The sequence below is a fragment of the Lepisma saccharinum genome, chromosome 7, assembly GCF_977018435.1.
Source record: "Lepisma saccharinum chromosome 7, izLepSacc3.1, whole genome shotgun sequence".
Classification (NCBI taxonomy): Eukaryota; Metazoa; Arthropoda; class Insecta; order Zygentoma; family Lepismatidae; genus Lepisma; species Lepisma saccharinum.
This window is the reverse complement of record NC_139235.1, coordinates 91,581,982-91,601,265: the sequence shown is the minus strand read 5'-3', so window position 1 is coordinate 91,601,265 and position 19,284 is coordinate 91,581,982. Positions and strand designations below refer to the sequence as shown.

The following is a 19,284-nucleotide window of genomic DNA, read 5'->3' as shown; positions in this document are numbered from 1 at the left end:
TCACAAACATATCATAATTTTTTGACCTGTTGCATCACAAAATGGGGGACATGTTAAAATGTGCCATTGCATTGCTAGGCAGGTAAGACAATTAAGAAACAACAAATTTTGATTTCAATTCTTGCTGACCATTGTTGCACTTCCTTCACAAGAGTTTTTATTAAGTTAAGTCTTTATTAACTTTAATAAGTTGTCAGTAAGTGGCATAATGGCTCATTTTTCTCCCATCACGGTGTAGATACAACAACATAAAGATGAAATTCAAGAATAACACCAGGTTTTCCCAGGTAAATTGTTTCAATGTAGGTTATTGCCTATTGCTACTTTCACTGTGGGAGCAGTCTCGGGGCTCATTCCCTGATGGCAATGGCAAATTTCAGTGTTGACGCACTACTTTGTGTACAACTCTTAAAAAAGAGTAACATATCACTATTTCAGTCTAGAATGTCATGGCAGTGACTAGGACTTTAACATGAAATTGGTCTCGAGATCACGCCAATAATCAGAATGATCAATGACCATAGGATGAATATCCTTTAAAATACTGTATTTACAGTGAAACCCTGATTTTACTTTTCCAGCATTATATACTCAGTATTGATAGTTCCAACATAGGAAAATGTTATAGACTTTTCCTCGACTTTACATTTTCTGGCATTTTAAGTTTTTTTAAGCTTAGTACCCTGAAAAAAAAAATAATCGAGGTTCCACTGTATTTATGTATGTGTTGGCACACAGAGGAAATGCATTTCAAGTCAAAACATTACCTGGGCTCAGTTGATACCTATGCCAATGTGTCGGTATTAGCCGATACTAGTAGTATTGGTATCAGAAAGAATTGGTTGGAATTTATTTACGAGTACCTGCCAATATTTTCCCAGTTTTTTGATCTTTTGCAAGGTCTACAAAAAAGCCATTAGATATTTTTAGTCTAATTATCCTAGAAATAATGCAAAATTTGAATTTTTAATTTACTCTGCACCAGCATAGTGGGGAAAAAATGGATTTTGCGTTTACATTTTAATATTTTGATATAATTCTCAAATATTTTAAACCAAGTTGATGCACATAATTGGAGTGGAAATACTTGCACAACAATATTAATAAATATTTTGAACAAATTTCTCTCTAACGCACAAATATGAAAATGGAATAGAGCCAAAATGAATAGTAATAATAATAAATGAAAAGAAATATGAGCTACATGCACCAGATAACACAAAAGAATAAAGAAGTTTCATACTGGTGAGTGTATTACCCACCAGAACTACCTTAGATGATGATGTCAACCGTATCTTGGCAATTCCTAATATTGGAGAAAACATTAATTACACAAAAAGTGTGGCTACTTACTTCAAAATTCCTACGCAATGCCTCTACTGAAACGGCCGTAAGGATCTGACACGTTTGTTCTTCCTCTCTCAACCTCTGCTGTATACGGTGGAGCCTCTCATAAACGCACAGGCCTAAACAAGTCAGAACTTCCTCCTGTGCTATTTCTAGGGTTTTTGCATGTCGTTCTCTCCGGCTGTAAAGAAGATGATAAAAGTGCTGAGACCCATGGTATTTTTCATGTCACAAATACATTAGTTTGTAATACCAGTACAATATTTTACAAGCTGAGTGAAAAAAACAACCTCTAACTCATGTCTATAGAATACTGTGGCAATGATCTTTTATGGACATGGCTTGACACAGGACAGAAATATATTCTGTTTGGTACACAATGTAAGAAGTTATTTGTGTGAATGATTCAACATACAGTTCTTCCACTTATCGAACATACTGTCTCAGGTACATGAGCCTTGAGGCATCCTATTAATAAGGTTTAATTTGATTCTAGCTATATTTGTGGGAGGGGGTGGGGCAGAGAGAAGGGCAATTTCCCACCAAAAAAAAATAATGGCTCTTAAGTTAGAATTATTTTCCTCCGAAAGCACTGGCAGTAAGTTGCTGAATTCTTTGCACCAGAATTGAACATATATCAGGCAACATGCACGTAATTTTTTAAACTCTTACTCCCAGTCTTCTATTTGGTAAATTAATTTCTTTTTTATACCATAGGTTTGTAGCCTAGAGTGTACTAAAAAAAAACAACTACAAATTGTAACTCTAGCATTCATAGTTACAGAGATATAAATTTTAATTTAAAACCTTGCACAATTTTTGTACTTCACACTGAATATGTCCTTAGCATTCAAGCCTTATTGTGTAAACAAGCCTTGGCATTTAAGGGTTAATACAGATTTTTGACTGATTGATTGACTTCTTGTTTTAAATCCACTTCATGCACAAATAGGCTAATCGGGACTGGACTATTGTTTTAAAGTGTGATTCGAAACACTGTGAAATGTGCCTCCACCAGGTAACGAACCTAAGACCCCTTATTACAAGGCAATGTTACCACTATCCCATCGGGGAGGCCAGGTTAATACAGGTGAATGGCACAGATGTTCTGCAGACATCCCCAAGTAACACTGCACAAACATAGCCGTACAAGGGAAAGGTAACTTTGACGTAAATGCAAAGTAATACGAGGGATAGTCAAAAAAAAAGTTTCCCGTATCTGTATTACCAGAAAGCATTGAGATTTTGGGTTGGTAATATGTTGTGGTTATAGAGGCATCATCCTTCTTTTGTTGCCCGATGTACGACCAAATTTTACCTTGCAGAGGGCGCCAGCATACTGCTCTGTCAAAGACAGGAAGAGTTGAGAAGTGTGTGTCCAGCCGGTATAGAGAACAGAGGTATGTTGCAATCGTGCACAAAGGATGAAGTGGAAGTTGTTGTTTGCTACGAATGGGCACGTGGGACTTCCGGTACGTAAATTTGTAACCTTCTGATATCAGGCATCCTCCTCTTGGACGACAATGCGACACCCCACATGGCGGCAGCAATGGTCAACCTCGTTGCCATAATCGGTTGGAAGCGTCTGAACCATCTGCCATTCAGTCCTGATCTTTCCACTTGTTCCCTGTTCTGAAGAAGGCACTCAGAGGGAAATGTTTCACCACAACAGCAGAGGTGAAAGCTGCCGCATGCAACTTCAGCTGTAAACAGGACAAGCAGTTTTATGAACAGGGTTTCTTGAAACTTGTGAAGCGGTACGACAAGTGCCTGAATGTCGCTCAGGACTATGTGGAAAAATAGTGTAATGATGCCTCTATCTGCTCATGTCATGTTCTCTCTCCAGCATAAAATTCTCTGCAGAAGGCAGACTAGGGAAACTTGTTTTTCAACCATCCCTCGTATTTACTGAATCATGTCAGACACACAAAAAAACCATTTTCCACCCCTGAACCTTAACTAACATGTGAAATATCCAGAATAAATGTCACATTATTTTCAAAACTCACCTTCCAATAAGTTCCGGCTCTGCCCTTGTAATAAGATGTGCTATGAAATCAGTGCGACACTGAAGATGAATATGTTTCTCTGGAACACAGCGTTTAATACCAGCATACAGAGAAGGCAGGTATCCTTTCTCTCTACATGGGTCAGTTTCTTCGACTAACAAGGTATACGCTCTGAGCACTTTTGATCTGCATTCTGTACAAAACCTGCATAAACAAAACAAGATTTAAAGAATGCACCAAGGCAAGATAAATATAGATATTTTCAACTCTTTGTTCATGATTGGGGAATAGAATACACGGTTGTGTAATAAATGTAAGTAAACAAGTATATTTACTTAAGACTTTAATGAACAGAATTCAGCTGTGGTAAAATGTGTATCAAAAATTACATACACAGATGAAAAAAAGAAAGAAAAAGAGACATCAGGGTAGATTAATAAAAATGGAAGAAAACTGAAACGCTTTCTATATTTCACAGACTGGACATATGTTTACCTGAGGGAAAAAAATAGTATCGTACTGCACTGAAGCCAGACGATGGGAGAAGTTAGCAACAGGCACTAGACAAAAATACATTATCCCACTCACCATCCAGAAAACAGTCAAACACTGGTGAAAGTGCCTTTTTCACTAACGGCTCTTGCTACGAGGGGAACTGATAAGTTCTCGGCCTGACCCTCTTCCGCACATGTCATCCTGAAATCATTCATTGCATTTGAAACATTGATCTTTTGGTAGTTTAAGTGCCAGCTGGGATGATCGTTACTAACGTTTTTTTTCTATACAGGCCATGGAATTTACCAAGGAGGAGTTGTGAGGTGTCAGGAAGTTCTTCTTCCTGCAACGGAAGTCACCGAAGAAAATCCATGGTTGCATGCTAGACACATTGGGTGCACATTGCACTTCACACTCCACTGTGAAGAAATGGTGCTCAAACTTTAAGCATGGTGATTTTTCTACAGAAGATGGTGAAAGATGTGGGATGCCAGTGTCAGTGTCAACTCTGGAAACGGTGGATCAGGTTCATGACCTGATTGAGTAACACAGGAATTTCACTTCAAGTGATAGCTGAGACCTTGCACATATCCAAAGAACGTGTCTGGTCAATAATCCATGATCAGTTGGATATGCACAAGCTTTCCGCAAAATGGGTGCCCAGACATTTGAACGCCGATGAGAAAAGCAAACGTGTGACTTTCTGGTATTTTGCGAACTCTAAGGACAATTTTTTGAATCGGCTTGTTAGCCAGGATGAAAGTTGGTTCCACTACTTTGATCCTGAGACCAAACAGCAGTCATGCAAGTGGCGCCACTCAGGATCTCCAAGGCCAAAGAAATTCAAAGCACAGAGGTCCGCAGGCAAGATGCTTGCCTCAATATTCTGGGATAAGGATGGTGTCTTGTTATCAGACTACCTTCCAAAGGGACAAACCATAACATCAGAGTATTACTACAGTCTTCTGGCTAAGTTAAAGAACGCTATTAAAGGAAAGCGCCGGGGAAAGTTGAGAAGAGGTGTGTTGTTTCTGCAGGACAATGCACAAGGCCGGAAGAACAATGGATTTTCTGAAGGACCTAGGGTTTCAGTGCATTGACCACCCACCTTACTCACCAGACCATGCACCCTCTGATTATTCTCTCTTCCCTAGACTGAAAAAAGTTCTGAAAGGACAGAAATTTAGAAGTGATAACGAGGTTATGGCAAGCAGCTGCCGAATAGTTTTTTGCAGACCAGGAGAAATCATTTTTTTTGGAGGGGTTAGAGAAGTTGGAGCAATGAAGTGTCAAGTGTATTGACCTTCGGGAAGAATACGTTGAATAGCCTGAAACTTTCGTGCCTGTAGCTAAAGTCCTTCTGGGTCGGGCCGAGAACTTATCAGCCCCCCCCTCATATCTTCTCCCATAATCTAGCTACCGTCCTGTATGACAACATTGCTTTTTCTTCCAGTGTACATGCGGCCAGACAGTAAAATATAGAAATTTTCATTTTGTGTGGTTTACAGTTTTCTTCCATTTTTGGTGCATGCACAGTAGTGTTGGCAAAAATGATGGCAAGTAGTGTGTGTGTGTATCTGTGGGACAGTGGCGTACAATCAAATTCCTTGTGAAGGAGAATGATATCCAGCTGAAATTTTGAGAAGATTGCAAGCTCAGTATGGGGAACAAACAATGTCATGGCCAAAAGTGTATGAATGATGTCCATAGTTTGGCAAAGAATTATAGATGGTGACGAATGAATCGCACGGCCCTGCTCATCTGACTTAAGACATGTAAGGTGTTATTCATGTGGATTTTTTGAAGGGTCTGTGTACTGGGTACTGTACATTGATGAAGGGTGCCATACGTAATGCCACTTGCAACACAAGACTGGAAATATTGTCTGAAAATGTTTTTTATCATGACAATGCTTGGCCCCATACAGATTATTTGATAATTCTCGCAAAAATACACTGGGAGGTTTTGTTCCTTACACTCCGGACTTAGAACTCAATGTTATTAGATTTGTTTGAGCTCCTTAAAGGACATACGAGAGGGAATAAAGATGAAACGCTCACATAAAAGATGTCCTGCCAACCAAAGGATTCAGGGAACTGACACAACGGTGGCAGCAGTGACTGGATGCTCAGGAGGAATACTTTGAAAAACTGGCTTGTAGGACTTCCCAATATTTTCCTGGAAATAAAAGTCCCGGTCAACCTTGAACAACCCTAGTATATCCCTAACATTTAGTCACACTTACCTATGCTTTCGAAGATAGTTTTCAAGTGTATGTAGTAAAGTGCTCGCTTCTATTAGAACCACCTCCTCTCTGCATTCTGATCTCATGCATTCCCACACATCCAACCAGCCACCCATCGGACGGGAGCGCTGTGAATCCAAGCAATGAAGAGTGCAACGTCTGCTCTTTTTTGATCGTGGTTGATTTTCTACAAGGCTATTAAGCCTGGCTCTGCAAAGGAGATTAATATATTAGTTTTCACTTTAAGGTGAAGTGAGAAATTCAACACTCAAAGTACCTTGAATAGAAAGTTACAATTCTTCATTTGTGTACACACTGCTTCTAGTTTAAAGTTGTTATAATAGTGATGGACATTAGTAGACTAATATTGTTAATCGATTATTAAAACCATTGATCAACAAAAATTAGTTTCCTACTATTACTATTTATATTTTTGTTACTTAGCATCATGATTCTGACACTCTGGGATATCACAACTGTTAGGATGAGTGATATTAGATTAAATTGGTGAATGGACACTCACAAAGAACACCTATGTCCATAGGACATGTGGAGGCTATCCAATGAAACTTACCAATTCATAGGTTCAAAACCTAACTAACTAAAATATAAATAATTTTAGGAACTCGCTCTTGAAAAAAAAAGTGAGAGATGCCAAAACTATTGATTGAGAATGGAATTTTTAAAATGAAAGTGATTAAAGGACACTCACAAAGAAAGTCCACACCCAAAGATTCAAACCTGGAACCTTCAGTGAGCCAATCACTCAACTCACTCAGTCATCAAGGCAAAGTAGTAGTTTATCATAAATACTGATGTTACACTGACAAGAAACCATGCTTACCTATGTCCATTCAGAAGAGTACACAGCACTTGTGGAAGGTCCAACTGCTCTTCCTTGATGCTTATATTCCCATCTCCTGTTATCACCAGGGGATCCAGTGCTGGGTACCCTGACCTCATCAAGTGGTAAAATTGCCGCTCCACACTGCAGAGAGAACCACCAAAAACTTTTTAACACACTGACCACTCCACAAAAACTTTTCAATTATCAATCTGATGAAAATACTTGCTTGAAGTAGTATTTATGGAATGTTGCGATATTTCACACAGCTTTCTAATTTTGAGCTCCTTGTTGTATAACTTATACATAATTAGGAAGCTAATTACAAATGCATTAATAACTTACAATGGGTGCACCACTGTATAGTACAAGGGGTTCTTTTGCTACATTATAGATCAGTCAACGGCAGTGACATATTTTCCCATGCAGGGGTAGAAAAATACAGGGTAACCTGTCAGAATGGCACCTGAAAATTTTCACCATGTGCATGAATTTTTAAATTCATTTTCTTTTATATTTCGATTTGCTCATGAAATTTTCCATTATTATTTATTTCAATTATTAGTGAGTATGTTCACAGTATAAAACGTATAAAAAACTTACGTGAGTATAATAGTCGTAAAACTCCTTGCAGATGGCGTTTCGCAAAGCTACGCTTCGCTTCTTCTTCACGAAACGTCGTCTGCAAGTAGTTTTACGACTATTATACTCACTCACGTAAGTTTTTTATACTTTTTATACTGTGAATATATTTAGTGAGTAAATGCACAAATTTTCAAAATGTATATATATATATATAGAGAGTATGTGTTTTTCAATGTTTGTGTGATTTCTGCATCATGTGTATCATTAAATCAGAATAATAAACATAGCATTATAAACTTTTGTGCTGTTGCTAGACAAATTTCAAAATATGCAGTGATATTGTAGAGTCGGCTATATATTAGAATGCATTGCATAGTTATTCATGCTGTTACTAGTTGAGCGTTCGTTAGATAGGCCACTCCCGTGCAAGAATTATTTACTTTTAATCCAATCTTGTATTAAATAATAAAAAATGCTTTAACATGTCTCTACAGCAGTGTTCAATATGCACCCTGTCAACATGAATGAACCTTTGAATGCATAAGACAGTGTGAACAACGGTCGCACGAAGCGTTTCCCAGGATGATGTTTACTGTGCACCAGATTTCAGCACCAGTGGAAAACCTGGTGGTGAAAAATTGAACTATTCCTTTTTGCCCATCATTCACATCCCTGTGGACACCATAACCTCTATATCAAGTTTCAGTGTAATCGGCTGCTTCAAATGGAATCCAGACGGTTCTAAGTGGGGCAACTTAATTGTGACCACCCTGTATATGTGTGTGTGTGTGTGTATATATATATATATATATATATATATATATATATATATATATTTCAGCACCACATTGTTAGCAATTAATGTGCTATTTCTTGAAAACTACACATGATATTTCAGTTCTGTCTTCTCTGTTCATTAGTATACATATGAAGGTACGATAATCAAATTACAAAACAATATATAACTTGTTACTATCATTAAACAGCAGCATTTGAAAAATGCCTTTGTTTCCCTTTAGTGTATTATAGGATAGATTTTCTTAACCATTATTGGGAGGCACAAAGTATACATTCACCTCCGCTAAAAGCCCCGTTTCTAAGAAGAAAAAAAAACTGTTCCTTCTCTCCACGACAATTACTTATCAAGCTACAATTCTTTTTGTACTTCATGGCAAGTTTGAAAAGTGTGTGGTTGGAAAGTCCCTGTCCGGTGAGGATAGAAACATGTGCAGAAGTCTCCCATCTCCTACAAGAGAACAAACTGAAATGTGGGGGGAAAAGTTAAGCTGGATATTTACCTTGTATTCAGCAGATTCTCTCAAGCATATAATATTATTTGTTCTTTGATTATTATTATTATTAAACCTCTATCAGCAGCCCGACTCCTCATACAATATTCTATGTAATGTTAACTACGTACCTTCTTCTGCACCCAATGCATGGCACAGCCTGGTTGAGAACAGTAAGCAGATCAGCACATGGAATCTTGAATGCCTTCTTCAACTCTTCCTTTGTGAGAAGATTCAGTTTTCTTACAAACTGATCCAGCTCCTTGCCCTTGACAGTGGTATTGTCCCATGAAAGCCAGGCACTGCTCAAATCCATCACCATCTGCGAGCAAAAAATACACTGTCAGAACAAATCAATGCAAATACATTTGAGGTTGAACACTGCAACACCCAAGAAACAGTATGCATTATAATATTATAATTGGGACAGGTATAAGAAAACATGGGTTTCAATTTAACCACCGATACTTTCCAGGCATCTGGCTGGCTACATCACAGGGTCCACAAAATGTTGCATGACAATTGTGCAGAGTCCAAATAGCCTGTAAATTAAGAAAAAATGCATAAATTTTCCACCAGTATTGTGTGGAAATATGAATTTTGGGATTAAATGATTCATCTACACACTTAAGATTACCTCACGCAAGAAATTATGAATATTTTAAAATTGATTGATTTGTTTATCTTACATGGTTTATCTGCCCCTTTCGGCTAATCACGAGGATGAGTGATGAAATTAATGAAAAACTAAATATGCTGACCAAGGCAGTAATTTATTTTATTAAAAACAAACTAAACATAACTTTTCAACCTTCTAGCAATGTCTTCTTCAGACACTGTATGAAGTACAAATGTGAAAAAAGACATTTGTACTTCATACAGTGTCTGAAGAAGACCTTGCTAGAAGGTTGAAACGTTACATTTAGTTTATGTTTTTAATAAAATAAATTACTGCCTTGGTCAGTACATTTAGTTTTTCATAATCATGGAAACAAGGCTTAACCTTTAGCTGCCCAAGCCTCTCGATTGAGATACCCAAACGTAACCCTCAATTGCCCAAGCATCTCGATCGAGACGCTGTGTCAAGGTCGTTTTGAGAGTTAGCCCCCTCCCCCCGCCACATATACGCCGAATTTGCAAAAATTTCATATAGTCTGAATCTCTGGTTCATTCCGCGTACAACGGTATATCACTCATCTCTCTAGGGCAATTAGCTTCCGAACTACACTCATTTAATTGAAACTCTGCATTTTGCTCAAAATCGGCTTGGGCAACCGAGGCTTACTATTGAAAAAGGGCTTGACTGTCAAAAGGTTAATGGTGTTATAAATGAAATTAATGAAGGGACACTCACAAAAACTCAAGCCCAGGCCAGGATTTGAACCCGGGACCCTACAGCACTCAGGGAGTGGGAGAAACTTGTTTATTGGAGTTTAATGGAGATATTCATTACAAGATTGATTAACCTTTTGCATCCCGAACATCTCGTTTGAGATCCTCTAGCAAGCTCAAAGTTTTTACGTTATAACGTCGATATATTTGGCTGGATTTGAGATTTTCTTCTTGTACATTATTGTTAACACATGTATCAAACAATTATGACTCTTGCACATCTTGGTGTCGAACAAAAAAGGTGGGAAAATGGCAGCTTTTTTGTGCAGCTTCCTTACAAAGGATAAAGAATTCCGACAAACAAAGACCGGATTTGTTAGCAATTATTTTCTTCCACCACTGGAAACTAGACGGGTGAAATGTTTGCTTCTCAGTACCCAAGGTCACAAGGAATTTTCCACTTTTCGCCACAAGGGGGGGGAGGGGGGAAGAGGGGTTGAGGAAAACTGCGCTATTACAAAGAAAAGTTCGAAAGCAAGATGAAAACAGGTCTTTGTTTTTCAAGTTGCTGCAATGTGACCTGCATTGTCTAAACATAGAAAGGTGCCTTAGATGCAAGAAAGGGGAAGATTTGGCACCCTTTCGTCACCCCCTTTCCTGGCTATCGTTCTAGCAACATCCCGTAGCTCAGCTGTGGTGGTTTCGTGCGTGCATTAGTTGGCTTTTTTTGTTTGCAGTTTGTTATACAACCTCATCAATTAGTTTGTGAGTATGTGTGTGTGTGAGAATGAGCTGTTCAAGTGCCATTAGTGCTAATAGTGCCTGCAGTGTTTCCAAAAGTCTTAGAGTCGACCATGGCTTCTCCAAGTGATCTCTGTTCGGATGAAATTCGATTTTTTTCAAAAAAATTATTGAATTTTCAGGTTCATCCCCCCTCCCTCCATATAAATGCCGAATGTGAATAAATTTTATACCAAATCTATGGTTCATTCCGAGTAACATTTGTCTGTCTACGGCAATTAGCCTCCGATCTACAGTTGTTTGAAGGTAACTATGCATTTTGTTGAAGTTCGAGACTTGAATCAGTGGTGCGCAGACATGTCGTTTTGAGGGTACAAGATTGATCATATGATAAGAGTGCAATTATTTTCTTGTTCCTAACACTCCAGCGATTATTTCCATGTTTACTGTTGCTTGTACTTTTGTCAGGGGGGCGAAACCTCCATTTTTTCTTCAAAAATTTTGGAATTTTCAATTTCCTCTCCCCCTTCCTCCATATATACGCCGAATGTGCATAAATTTTATATAGTCCGAATCTATGGTTCATTCCGAGCAAAACAATATATAATTTGTCTGTCTACGGCAATTAGCGTCCGATCTAGTCATTTTTATAAAACTCTGCATTTTGCTGAAAATCGGCTTCGGCGGCAAGGGCGTTACATGCGAAAGAGGCTCGGGTGGCTAAAGGTTAAAGCTCAAAACGTTGTACATACCATGTCTATCTTATAGTACAGGGCTATCCATTTGGGTATGGATAAAATAAAAAATTAATAGAAATGTAAATGACATAGTAGGAAAATTTTCGTGTTGGTTTTTTTGCATGAAACATGGGAGTTTTGCTGTAGGGTGTTGGCAACAATGAAGTTTGAACAGACATTGATGAATTGAAATTCAAAATCACACAAATAAATTCCTTGCATATTTTAGAACCAACACCAATAAAATTGTAAATTGTAATTTAAGTCTTTGAATTGGGCATATTGTCTTCTTAATAAAAAAAAACTTCATATTTCCTTCTGTCACTGCTGTTTCTCTTCCACTTTCTTTTACAAAACAAGGAGATAAGACTTGTTTTGTCATCCTCGCAGGAAACACTCAACTACCCCTTTTCGAGAGAGAAACAACAACCATGCCATGGACTGTCTATGGATGATCTTGAGCTGAATGTGTCAGATATTTGTTGCCTCAAACTATTGTCCAATGGCACCTTGTGAGGTAGAGTGAGTTCTTACTGAGCACAAAAATATGCTTGCCGAAAACAGGAGTTTCAAGGTTGAAAATTGTAATCATGTAATCAAGTGCAGTCATGATCTGTAAGAAATGAAATTTTTCTTTCATTTATAAAACAGCAGGGTAAACAAGAAAGTGTGGAAGAATTCATAACAATTTTTACATGATAAATGGTATGTTCTGGAAAAAAGAACGAATATCTGTTTACACGTAGGGTTTTTAAATTTAAACCCAAGAACAGGTTTGTCAGCTCACATCATCGAGGAGAAGCATTTGATGAAAAAGAGAAGGGTTTTAAAAAGAGCGATGGGAAACAGATTTGAATGTCTGGGACGCTTTGTTCATTGCAGAAGAACACTGGAATAAATTAAATAATGAAAATGGAAACATATACCCACTATGGAGTGTTCTTTTCCAAAAGTGGAGTAAGCCATCATCATTAAAATTTAATGTAACGAAAGACATAAAGAATCTCTGTGAAAACGATGATTTTGAATTGCCAGATGACATTTGGGATTCATATTTTTTTTAAAAAATATGTGATCAAAATTTTATCTGAAATAATAATAAAACAGACTGCTTATTTCACGGCTAAGTTGCTATATTACAAAAATGTAACACTGACAACATCCATTGTATAAGTCATTCTTCTTTATTAAAAATTTCTAACCATTGTTATAACTATCTTTAATCAAACTAAAAATAAATGTCTGATGAAGGGAGCGTGTGTTCTCCTGAAATGTCACAATGATATAATTACTTTCTTGAACTTCCCAACATTTCGAAAATTACTCCTTCCACAAATTTCTAACAATTGACTGGGGTCCAAACAAATTACTCTTGCTTTTCTATGAGGATGTTCCAGTGCCAACACAAATAACTTTTAACTCTTTTATGGAACTGTAATTTGAGACAGGATTACTATCTTCATGATTTTCATTAATCATTCTTCATGGAAGCACCTTACTAGAATAAAAATAATTTAGAAGAAGATTGAAGATAGAAGTTCCCAAATGATGAAAGATCCTGTGACATCACGTCCGATAGCCAAAGGTCACAGGTTTGAATCCCAGACCGTGCAGAGGAGTTCCTTCATCAATTTCATCACTCATCCTCATCTTTGTGATTACCCAAAAGTGGCAGACAAGCGAGTAAAATACATATTAATCAAACAACTGATCGATTTCTAGGAACATTAATATTGTTATTGTGAAAACCTTGACAAACCAATGTGTTAAGCCTTTTATTTCAGTTATTGGTTATAACCAGAGCTAGGAATTTTAGGTGCAAAAATTTGCCAATAAAGGTGCAAAAAAGGTGCCAATTTTTGTACAAAAAAGGTGCTAAAATAGGTGCTAATTTTCAGATGTAAAATTTATTGTGAGCAGTGCATACATATATGATTTAACTTGTCTGGATAAACACATAGAGTATTCTCTGGTTTTAAATCATTTAATATAACTAAGCAAAGAAAATTCTCTGATACATTAGAAAGCGACATGAAGGAAAACATGCTTCTTCTTACTCGCTTAGAATTAGTCATCTAGAAAACTGTTAAAATAGATTACATTCAAAATGTCTATGTTCTTCTGAGTGAGGCTACATCTGCGGTCACTATGCAGATACTTGTAAGTTGAAAAAGAACGTTCAACGTCAAGAGACACAAGTGGTGCGTATTTTGTTTTCAACCGGTAATCCACATCCTTGTTGGTTGCGACTTCTTGAACATCAGGGTTTTTGGCACAACTTTGTTCTAACTTCTCTTTCCCGACCCCTTTCAGCTCTCGTTGCACATCCATCAAAACAGCCCACTGTGCTTCCTTTTCAGGACACTGCTCCTCCAGTCTTGTGATTGCAGTAGTAAGGAAAGAGAAGCCATGTACAATATAGAGTTCATCTTGCAATTCCTGTTTAAGTGCAAGTTTTTTGGCTTTTTCTGCAGCTGAGGAATTACTAGGCAAAGCATCTAAAAATTTTGATATTGTATGGAAATGATTGCAAATAAACACTGCAGCTTTTAACCATGTACCCCATCCAGTGAGGATGGGAAGGGGTGGTAGTGGAAGTTTCGTAATTTCTACGTACTTCTGTATTCTGGAAGGAGCCTTTTTCAGTATTTTCTTAATGCTAGAAACAAATTCGTTCACATATGTATATTCATCTTTAAGAGCTTCACAAACTCGATGCAAAGCATGAACAATGCAGGTCACATGTTTTAAGTTAGGATACATATTTTTCAGATTAGAAAATACAGCTAACATGTAAGATGCTTGGTCTGTAAGAACTAACCACACTATCATATTTTAGGCCCTCCGGCCACAATACAAAACATGCATCATTGAAACTTTGCATTACACTTGCATTATCTGTTTTGCCGAGAACATAAGTTTTTAAAAGTTCACTTGATGTCCATTGAGAGGTGCTACTAAAAAGTTCAAAACGTACCTGTTTTGTCTATCTGTGGTTTCATCTAGTATGAAATAGACTGGATGGTCAGCTACTACTTGCCTGATCTGCGAGATTTTAGCTTCATCAAGAGGTTGAAGGTAAGATTTCCTTAAGGTGCTCTCATCTGGAACTGACTTTGCAGTATATTTTTGCAAATATGATTAAGTTTCGAAAGAGGTATTCCACACACTATAAATGTCCTTGCTGTCTCACTGAAAAATTCATTTTTATTTCTGGAACTCGAAGATGCAAGCGCCTCACCAATGAATTGCTGTCGCTTCCCACCTTTACCATCTCGTAGTTCTTTATTCTTGATGTGCTTCCCACTTTGTAGATGCTGCACAACCCGAGTGCGTTGGTGTTTCTCATCAACAGCAATAGAAATATCACTCACATCACACCTCAGAACAGATCCATCACTCTGAATGCCGTCACCGATAAAATTTTTAACAATGTCCTGCAGTTTCCCAACATTTACTTTACGTTTTGTTATGGTGAACAAGCAAATCCGATGCATCGATCAGTCGATCACAGACTGCAGTTACCTTGCTCACTGAGATGGGAGAAGGAAACTAAAACCAAGCAGCTTTCCTACGTCCAAGATCTGAAGAAAGCCGATTCATTGTTGTGCGGTAAACAAGAATCGCGTGCCAAGAAGCTGTGCCTCGAATGTGGGTGGGGTTAAACAGCGTGCAAGTTGTATTAAAAAAAATGATAAAGATGCAAAAAGGGTGAAAAGGTGCAAAAGGTTCAGAGATTGTGAAAAAGGTGCAAAAAGATGCAACCGAAACACCATGAGTAAAGTTCAATACATGCTTATTTTGGGGATGAGTCACTTTTTTACCCATTTTCATACATAAAAATTTAAGGTGCAGCACCTAAAATTCCTAGCTCTGGTTATAACTAACCACGTTTCATTAAAAATTTATTCTCTGGATTGATATGGATATTTTTGACACTTGAAACATGGAGCTTACTCTCACTGAGCGGTGGGACCAATCTGATGGTGTAGAGCCATATTACAAGTTCATGGGTCAAGCACAAATAATCCAATATACCCTTTCTCGCCAGATGCAACAACAGGCTTTGATTTTGATTTGATTTGATTTAGTTTATTTTACATCGCGTTTTGTGCCTCTTGGCTAATTTGCGAAGATGGGGATGAGTGATGAAATGATGAAATTGATGAATGAATGTTCACAAACAACCAAGCCCGACCGGGATTTTTTTCTTTTTAATAATAACTACAGTGTGTGTTTTTTAATGTTTGTGTATCAATTATTTCACTATTGCTAGCCGAATTTTAAAATCTGCGGTGATATGGTGGAGTCGGCCATATATTAGAATGTATTGCATAGTTATTCATGTTGTTACTAGTTGAGCCTTTTTTAGGAAGGCTTCGCCAGCGCAAAAATTATTTACTTTTAATTAATACGTTACATTAGGGATGTGACGAAGCTGAAAATTTACCGATGCCGATGTACTCACCGATAATTTTTGGAACCGATGCCGATATTTAACCGATTCCGATACATAAGATTATTAAACAGAAATGGGATGTTATTTTCTGCATGACAAAAATAAATTTGCTACGTACATTTCTATTGCGTATCATATGTATGTACATATATATTCTCAAGAGATGCAAATGTACATTTGCATCTACAAAAGGTTATGTGAACCTAGAGATTTAACATTAGTACACAAGCAGTTCTTTAAAATGCAAAATGAATTACTGTTCTGCCAGATTCAACTTCAGAAATACGATATTTGGAAGCACTTCAGGAAGTAACCTACTTCTTCTCTTATTGCAAATCTGTTCAGCAACACTGAACACTCAATCACTGAATACTGATGCAGCAGGTATGCCCAAGTATTTTCTCAGCACTTGCTTCAGGTTTGAATACTCATTTTTGAATTTCCAATACAACAGCAGATCCTGGTTCAGCACTAGTATAATCTGTACCAGTTTAAATATCGGATTTTTTGCCAATTTTGTATTATTTAATAAATTAAATGTTTTAAGATCATATTTCAAGATGTGTAGTTGGATTCAAGGCTTTCTTGACCAATTTGAAAAAAAAATCTGGTTCCCGATTTAATTTTAGTTTTTTTATCTACCCCTAATCAAAGGCATACTTCTAAAGATGGCAGGATTCCTGGCAAGGTGATCACTAGAGAAGATGATCAAATCTGAGTGTAATTGCTATTTAGCATGGTGTGATGCCAACGACCCTGTGCAACAGATAGGTGTGTGAGTAACCCATCATGTACTTCACCTAATCGTCTCATTGGTGTGACTGACCTAGAGATGCAGGAAAGTGACATAAAATAAATAACTATGTGCATGATCTTGCTTTTTGTGTTCAAAAATTGTAGCCATATTTTGAATTTCATTATATCTCCGCTCCACCCCTGACCATTGTAAAAATAGAATCCACTCTGTGGTCAGGAAGGCTAGTTGGGATTGTGTATACAGTTTCAAGTTGCACACACCAAAAAGTGCTTCTCCAAGAAATCCAACTTTGGAATCTAATTACAAAGTACACCATGAAGGAAGCTTAGACTGAAGCTGTGGGGCAATATTTTAGTGAATTTAGTTTAATCTTTGGAAAGGTGAGACACCTTCATTATCAATTCTCTAACTATGTTGACAGAAATGTGATGACTTTCTATTCAGGTAGTAGTGATATATTTTCTGGTAAATAATATTAAATAGTTCCAGATTCTGTTAACTAATACAATACAAATTGAATGTTAACATACATTGCTACCAAGAAAAATGGCATTTCACATTTAAAATATATATTTTAAAGCAAAACCTGAAAAAGACCAATAAAACCAAGTTTTACCAGGTTTCTTTATTCAGAAAAAAAACACCTAAGTTGGGCTTTTTTGAAAAACCTAGGTAAAATGACCAACCCAGCCTAGCCCACAGGAATCAAACCCGGGTCTCCTGCAAGACAGTCAGAAAAGTTTTGTCCCCCTCCCCCCATTCTAAGCAACTTAACCCTTAATTAGGTGCGCCGGGGTAAATTTGACCCCCAGGTAGGTATTTCTTAACACCCAGACACTTGTTGGTTGCCCCCTGTACTAGCTTATCTAGTACCTTCCTAAAACAGTCTGATTCAACTGCCGAGGTCATTTACTTCATTGTGTGTGTAATTGCAGGAAGGTGAAGCTGTTCCAAAGATGATGGGGGTCAAATTTACCCCCACGGGCCTAGTTATGTATGTGATTTTTTGTTGTTCATTTTTTTAGAACTTTTGCTTACTGTGCTTCGTGAATGACATATTCTAACAGTTTTTACTTCAGCTGTGTTGTGTGACCGTGTCTTAAAGTGAATGTTTAATTTTTCTAAGAAATTGTTCAAGAGCTTGTAGTATGAAAGACAGCAGGGGTGTTGTGGCAGTTGGAGGACATTTCGAACCTAGTTCATCTGAAGTGCTTCAAGATGAACAATTGACTCCAAATCAGATCATGATGTAGAATACCATTGTAACTGTGTGAATGAGAACATTATACTAATTCTAAGACAAATCAGGATGATGAAAATGATATCCCGGATGAAGATGAAACTTATATCCTGGGAACAGACAAAATAACTCTATGGATAGAAGCTCCCTGCTCATGTTTGAATGTTCACAAAAGAAGTATGAACATTGTTTTACATCTTCTTGGATCACTTGCAACTGCAAAGAATGCCAAATCTGCTATCTAGGATTTTCACTTTTCATAGATGACACTAATCATTGTGGAAAATACCAATAAGTACGTAGAAATTATACGGGGATATTCTGTAAAGGAAAGAAATGCCAAATTTGCCGATGAAGATGAAGTTTTAAAAACAAGACAAGTTTATTTGACATAATATATGATTAAGAAAAATAATACAATGGTCCCATTTAGTTAGTTGTGTAAAACAATTCAGATTTTGCAAATTGATATGTATTGGAACTTCAAGGGAAAACGTACTAAAAATATATATTTGTATTTCTTTAAAAAATGGATATTGCTAAATTGCCACAAATATTTGAAGTGTATACCCTACGAAAAAATATTTTTTCTATTGCTTATTCCACATTTTCCTCATTATTATCATTTGATTTAACTATTGCAAGAAAGGGTTTTTGAATGTTGAAAATGCAATGTCTCTCAATTATATTTTTTTAAATTTAATTGCACCTATTTTCTAAACTCAAAAACTATTTTAAGTTCGGCATGAGTTTACAATACCGGACCACTCTCCAATTTCTATAAAATTTCGCCTACTTACTAATTTCGATGTCCTGATGACGTATCTGTAGTTCATATTTGGCGGTCACTTGTTAAAACTGTACATTTACGTGTACAACTTGTAAAATAACCTTGCGATTTACCACGGTGATTGTCCATACACAGCAATTCGGAACCATCTTTCTTTCGCAATTAATTACCTAATGGTCTTCCTTTACGCACAACAATCTTGTTGACGACAGACGAGGAATGCCTACGAGGTTAGGTTAGGCCTGTTAGGTTAGGTTCCATTAGCATAAATACAAAGAAAAATTAATATTTTAGCTAAGAGAACTATACCTTATCTTGCCTGTTGATTTCTTCATGTTGGGAAAATGGCGTCTTCCGTGGAGCTATTGTTCTTATGGTAGGGTTACGTTACGTTAAGAAAACATAGTTTATTTC

At 37.1% G+C, this 19,284-nt stretch overlaps 1 protein-coding gene across 1 annotated transcript in view; it reads right to left on the bottom strand.

Annotated features, from left to right (window-relative positions):
* LOC145990012 (gametogenetin-binding protein 2-like) overlaps nt 1–19,284 on the bottom strand; it is a 41,550-nt gene that overhangs the window by 20,499 nt on the left and 1,767 nt on the right. Inside the window, exons 2-6 of the mRNA XM_083125605.1 lie at nt 8,946–9,136; nt 6,941–7,084; nt 6,097–6,306; nt 3,357–3,560; nt 1,354–1,528 (exon numbers count right to left, since the gene is read on the bottom strand). Of these exons, the coding sequence (XP_082981731.1) occupies nt 1,354–1,528; nt 3,357–3,560; nt 6,097–6,306; nt 6,941–7,084; nt 8,946–9,136 (924 nt within the window). The remainder of the gene's footprint in view (nt 1–1,353; nt 1,529–3,356; nt 3,561–6,096; nt 6,307–6,940; nt 7,085–8,945; nt 9,137–19,284) is intronic.